This window comes from Leptodactylus fuscus, unplaced genomic scaffold (assembly GCF_031893055.1).
Source record: "Leptodactylus fuscus isolate aLepFus1 unplaced genomic scaffold, aLepFus1.hap2 HAP2_SCAFFOLD_1205, whole genome shotgun sequence".
Taxonomy (NCBI): domain Eukaryota; kingdom Metazoa; phylum Chordata; class Amphibia; order Anura; family Leptodactylidae; genus Leptodactylus; species Leptodactylus fuscus.
In genome coordinates, this window is record NW_027440039.1 from 1 (window position 1) to 6515 (window position 6515).

Sequence of the window (6515 nt, forward strand, 5' to 3'; positions counted from 1 at the left end):
TGTGACCGATATCGGCCGCTCCTCTTATATCACTATATACTGTACTGTAATAAGATGTGACCGATATCGGCCGCTCCTCTTATATCACTATATACTGTACTGTAATAAGATGTGACCGATATCGGCCGCTCCTCTTATATCACTATATACTGTACTGTAATAAGATGTGACCGATATCGGCCGCTCCTCTTATATCACTATATACTGTACTGTAATAAGATGTGACTGATATCGGCCGCTCCTCTTATATCACTATATACTGTACTGTAATAAGATGTGACCGATATCGGCCGCTCCTCTTATATCACTATATACTGTACTGTAATAAGATGTGACCGATATCGGCCGCTCCTCTTATATCACTATATACTGTACTGTAATAAGATGTGACCGATATCGGCCGCTCCTCTTATATCACTATATACTGTACTGTAATAAGATGTGACCGATATCGGCCGCTCCTCTTATATCACTATATACTGTACTGTAATAAGATGTGACCGATATCGGCCGCTCCTCTTATATCACTATATACTGTACTGTAATAAGATGTGACCGATATCGGCCGCTCCTCATATATCACTTTATACTGTACTGTAATAAGATGTGACCGATATCGGCCGCTCCTCTTATATCACTATATACTGTACTGTAATAAGATGTGACCGATATCGGCCGCTCCTCTTATATCACTATATACTGTACTGTAATAAGATGTGACCGATATCGGCCGCTCCTCTTATATCACTATATACTGTACTGTAATAAGATGTGACCGATATCGGCCGCTCCTCTTATATCACTATATACTGTACTGTAATAAGATGTGACCGATATCGGCCGCTCCTCTTATATCACTATATACTGTACTGTAATAAGATGTGACCGATATCGGCCGCTCCTCTTATATCACTATATACTGTACTGTAATAAGATGTGACTGATATCGGCCGCTCCTCTTATATCACTATATACTGTACTGTAATAAGATGTGACCGATATCGGCCGCTCCTCTTATATCACTATATACTGTACTGTAATAAGATGTGACTGATATCAGCTGCTCCTCAGGTGACTTTGCGGTTATTACCCTGTTTCCTGCTCCATGTAATCCTTGTCCTGCAGATGATGGGAGTATGACTCCTGTATAATCAGTGATTCCTCATGCTGTTGTGTGATATGATGCGTGTGATATCACGTCGTCCCCCAGGGGTGTGATATGATTCGTTCCTCTCCGCTTCCTTTTCAGCTGTACGATGTGAAGGGATTATTTGCGGATCCTCCTTTGCTCAGTATGGAGCGCGCCGCCACACGTGAGTGCGAGAATAACCAGGGCCAGGTCCTGCGCTCTGTGTATATGATATATATAGTGTATATGATGTGCCTGTGTACTATATATGCGTACTTACCCTTCACCCCTCCCACAGCTCTCCTCGGGGTTCCCCGTTACGGCGTCCATGTGAATGGTTTTCTACGCCGAGGTGCCGATATCTTTATGTGGATTGCCCGACGTTCATTGACGAAACCAACATACCCTGGGAAGTTAGACCACCTGGTGAGGGTGTAGTCAGTGACTAATATATCCACCATCACTGGTCAGAATGTTATTAAAGGGGAGGAGCTCCTGTGTGTATATTCTACAACATAACCCCGCCCCCAGATAGAAATGTCTGATCACTGTGTAACTCCCCCTGTTGGTTTGTCTCTGCAGATATAGAATGATTACAGGTGGGGTCTGATCATACACTGGGGAGCACTGCTATATACCATACACAACCTGTATATACCTCCATGTCCTGCTGTATCTCATCTTGTATCAGAGTCCCCAATATCTTTCTCCTGTGCCACCTCCTCAGGTCATTATTAGATCACACTGAGGAGATTCACCAGGACAATGGCCGATTCTGCGGGCAGATTGTTTTTTTTGTCATTGTTATACAGGGTGTATACTGCCCCCTACAGGGTGACTGATGACTGTCCCTTACAGGCAGCTGGAGGAATCTCTGCAGGGTCCGGTGTGTGGGAGACTCTCCTGAAGGAGTGTATGGAGGAGGCCTGTATCCCAGAATCCCTCGCCGCCACCGCCAAACCTGCTGGGACCATCAGGTGAGCTCTAGGGATGTGGTTTAGGATATTACATGCCCGGTACCCGGGTAGTGACTGTCCCTCTGCCCATGCCTAGGATAATGCCCCCATACCTGGGTAGTGACTATCCCCCTGCTCTCACAGCTATGCCTATGGTCTGGACAATGCCCCCATACCTGGGTAGTGAATGTCCCTCTGCCCTCCCACCTGTGCCCATGACTAGGACAATGCCCCCATACCCAGTAGTGACTGTGCTCTGATCTCACCGCTGTGCCTGTGCCCTGGACAATGCCCCCATACCTGGATAATGACTGTCCTCCTGCTCTCACAGCTATGCCTATGAGAAGGATGATGCCCTGTACCCCCCTCTGCCCTCCCACCTGTGCCCATAACCAGGACAATGTCCCCATACCTGGGTAGTGACAGTCCCCCTGCTATCACAGCTATGAATATGGCCTGGACGACGCCCCATCCCCCCCCCCCCTCTGCCCTGGATGATGCCCCGTACCTGGGTAGTGACTGTGCCCCTGCTTTCACAGCTATGCATATGGCCTGGACGATGCCCCATACCCTCCCCCCCCCTTGCACCTGTGCCCTGGATAATGCCCCATACCTGGGTAGTGACTGTGCCCCTACTCTCACAGCTACGCCTATGAGAAGGACGCTGCCCTTTATCTGGAGTGCCAGTTTGTCTATGACCTGGAGGTGCCCGAGTCCTTCCAGCCTTGTGTAGGGGACGGAGAGGTGCAGGAGTTCTATCTGTGGCCCCTGGACCAGGTGAGTAACATGGCGGCTCCTGGTGTGAGGTCACTTTGCAGGTTGTGTCCATCTGACTAGTAATTTCCTCCCACTCCAGGTGAAGGACGCCATCGCCACCCAAGAGTTCAAACCCAACTGCGCTCTGGTTATCCTGGATTTTCTCATCCGGAAGGGACACATCCAGCCTGACACAGGTGACGCCGGAGGAGTATGTGACATTAACCACGTGTGTGCTGGAATGGGGACAACTCACCGGCTTGTAACCACCTGCTTTTGTCTTTCAGAAAAGTTCTACACAAAGTTTGTGGAGAATCTGCACGGACCGCTGTGATGTCACGTGACAGCGCCAACTGCCCCTGAATCCAGTACAATGATGTCACACCCATGTTGTGATGTCATGCCCACACTCCAGGATGTATAGTATATGCCCCGCACACATCCTTGGATCGGTGATGTCATGTTATATCCTTTGCTCCCCCCCCCCCGAACAGCTGAATGTGAGGGTGCACGAGGAATCACATGACCTGTGCATGGCAGATCACACACAGACTAGGCCTGGCGCCAAATTAACCAGTTCCAGGACTGCAGCGTCAGGAGCCATCGTGCGGGTGTACAGAATAAAAGTGGACGGCAGCCATTTATGAAAACCTGTATATTTCTTCCTTCACATCCACTACAGAACTGATATAAGACACACAAAACCCAAAGGACGCTATATACACAAGAGCACCCCCTCCCCCACAAAACATGGCCGCCTGGAGCTGAAATGTAGAGCAGACCTCAGAGGAGGAAGCAGCAGAGGCTCCGATACAGTCATGGACCTGACCTGGGGGTTCTGCTCAGCAAATAGAAAGACCCCGAGCTCGTCCGCGTATCCAGGCGGCTGCGCGACACCCATCAGGGCATAGCCAGGGCGACAGTCACCAGAGTTCACACCCGCTGCACTAGGTGAAGTAATGCGGCTTCTTCACATTGACGCCATATTCAGCCAGAGCCGGGGTCAGATCCTCCATGGTCAGCGTGTACTTCTTGTCCTGCAGGAGATGGCGGCACATTTATTACCGTGTATAGGAGTCAGAAAAACAAGCGTTCACCATCATTTCAGTCTGTCACAGTTGTGCTTAGTCTATACAATCCTGGTGAACGGTTACAAACCATCAGGCCAGAAGGAGGCGCTGCTCATGTACAAGGCCAGGGCTACACCGCAATATTGGCCACATAACCACTGAGCACCGTGATGCTCTGCGACTCTTTCATGGATGTTATTGAATAGACTCATGCTGCAACGCCTACTGTGCCGCAACCTCAAGTGGAAGATGGATAGCTAAAAGTTATGGGCACAGCACAGTGGGGGAGGGGTCGCCGGGCATCGCTATACAGTGAGATCAGTCCCTGTGTAGCCTTAATATGACAGGACTGTCTGCAGCGGCTTCTATTCACTTACAGTAAGCACATGGAGCGCGGCGCTTTCAATCCCAGATGTAATATCCCCCGCACCAGCAGAGGGCGCACCACATAAGTCAGGCGTGTGCTTATAGCTGGGGTAGATTTCAGGAATCCCTATAAAGTGGCATAAATGACCCTAAATAAAGAGGGGCCATGTTCCCACCCCTTTCCAGTTTGTAAAAATTGCACAAAACCCCAATCTTTCATGGGTTGTACACCAGAAAATTTCTTACAAGGCCTAAGAAGCCTCCCCCAACGTATGTGAGGTGACAAGAACCTCCTTGCGGTGCCCCCTTGTGGTGGAGGAGACCGCAGAGACATCCCTCACCTTGCTCTTGCTGCGGGAGCTCCCGGACGCGGTGCCCTTCATCTTGCAGTGCTGTAGGGCGTCATTAGCAATGTCAGATATAAACTTCTGAGCGGCCAGAGAGATGAGGCGGATGCTGCGGAGAGGAGCAGTCAGTGTGAGACCACAGGGGTTACCCGAATACCTCTAACATCACGTCACCTCCACGCTGGGAAGGGGGGGGTCACTGCACCTCTAGTACTTACATCCGGGGGTCTGAAGCCTCAAATCCTGCCCTGTTCAGGTAATACCCGGTGACGGCATCTGGAATCTGTCAGAGAAGGAATGATTCCTGGATGAGACACAAGTATCTGTACTGTGAGCGGAGCAGGGGCACCTCGGAGATGATATAAGGGTATCGCCCACCAGTCAGCCGTGCCCTCTGCCCGCAGCCTCTCGCTCATGTACAGCTCCTTACAGGAGAGATCTGACCACACTCCCTATGAGGTGTCCGGCCAAGTCTCCAGAGATCCTGCCTGCACACCATATGGTCTACAGCTGCCTTCTTCCCAAAAACCATGAACTGTAGGTTGTGTCTGGTCTATAGGGCTGAATGTCAGGGCGCTGCAGAGCCAGACACAGCCTGTGCACGGGGGTGGCACTGTTTATGAAAGAAAGCAGCCATGCCTTATTTCTTACCTACTCCATTAAGATGGCAGCAAGAAGCCGAGATAGCAATGTCTGCCGGGTCACGGGTAAGACCCCCCCCCCCCCCTCAGGGTCCCATACACGGATTAATAGACGTCTTATTGTGCAGGTAACTACCACTGTGGCAGGTGGGAGGAGACTCAGCGATGTGCAACACTGGACCATGTGATCTTACCCTTAAAGGGGTTGTCTGAGACCCAAGGGTAACGGCTAGTGATGATTTATTCACAGGACACCCCAAAGATCAGTGGGGGGATCTGAGATCTGGACCCTGCAGCGGTATCTGCACCTACTGAAACAAGCTGGGGCTGCAGCGTACAGAGCTCTGTATACACCTGAGCTATACACTGCAGCCCCAGGCCGTATACCTTCTTGTATAAACAAGTCACCGCACCGCTGCAGGATCCATAAATGCCCTTTAAAGCTGGACAACGCAGAGGTCAGGCCACAGAATGGAGCGGTGGACTACAAGTCACTTACAGTGGGTGTATAATCCTCCAGCTGCATCAGGAAGTCCACCAGGGGGGTGTTGGAGATGACCGGCTTGATGTCCCCATTGGTCACGCCCGGGGGCAGGTACACCCCGTTAGAGAGGGAACTTTCCGCAGGAGCCGCGGCCGACACCGCCGAAACTGGGACTGAGAGGACAGGAAGAAAAATCAGAGAACAGACCGGAAAAATAACCATCAGTGACCTCATAGTCACACGTGACTGCTGCAACCAATCACTAGGATCACGACTACAGTCATGTGACTTGTGCACACCGAGAGCTGGGGGGATTGGTCACGTGACTATTCAAATCAAACAAGCTTTATTGGCACGTCCGAATAGATATTTGGCATTGCCAAAGCTAGTAAAGTGGGGGTGGGGGGTTGATTTGGGGTATAACAGTCCGTGGAGTCTCATCTCTGTCTCACCGCTTGCCCGGCGCTCTCCCGGATCTCTCCCAGGTAACCCCGCTCCAGTCCCTACGGCTGCTGCGGTGGTGGCGGCGGGCCCGGGTTTGGGGATGTTGGCCGGGCTGGGTTTGTTCTCGGTGGCAGCCCCGAGGGGCGCCGGCTGTCCCGCTGCAGGAGACTCCTGGACCGGCTCTGGGGCGCTCATCTTCTCCTCACTGTCAACTTCTGGCGTAGAGCGGAAATGTCCGTGACACGTGATGAAGAGGGCCGGTGACGTCATGGCGCTGGACACGCAGACTCAGTGTGTGATGGCGAATAATAAAGTTATCCAC

General features: G+C 51.2%; 2 protein-coding genes across 2 annotated transcripts; one reads left to right on the forward strand and one right to left on the reverse strand.

Annotated features, from left to right (window-relative positions):
* Positions 1 to 1249: 1249 nt before the first annotated feature.
* Positions 1250 to 3429, forward strand: LOC142186812 (uncharacterized; the record flags this gene model as incomplete). The annotated part of the gene is made up of 6 exons (XM_075261375.1): positions 1250 to 1313; positions 1428 to 1555; positions 1988 to 2106; positions 2730 to 2862; positions 2942 to 3038; positions 3129 to 3429. Coding segments are annotated over 6 exons (588 nt in total), but the record flags the coding sequence as incomplete, so codon positions are not given.
* Positions 3430 to 3496: 67 nt separating this feature from the next.
* LOC142186813 (transcription initiation factor TFIID subunit 10-like) lies at positions 3497 to 6435 on the reverse strand. Its single transcript, XM_075261376.1, has 5 exons — positions 6202 to 6435; positions 5765 to 5922; positions 4843 to 4907; positions 4619 to 4733; positions 3497 to 3878 (listed from the first exon to the last, which is right to left on the reverse strand). Exons 1-5 carry the CDS (start codon positions 6386 to 6388, stop codon positions 3789 to 3791), a joined length of 615 nt encoding a protein of 204 aa, XP_075117477.1. The 5' UTR covers positions 6389 to 6435; the 3' UTR covers positions 3497 to 3788.
* Between the last annotated feature and the right edge of the window lie 80 nt (positions 6436 to 6515).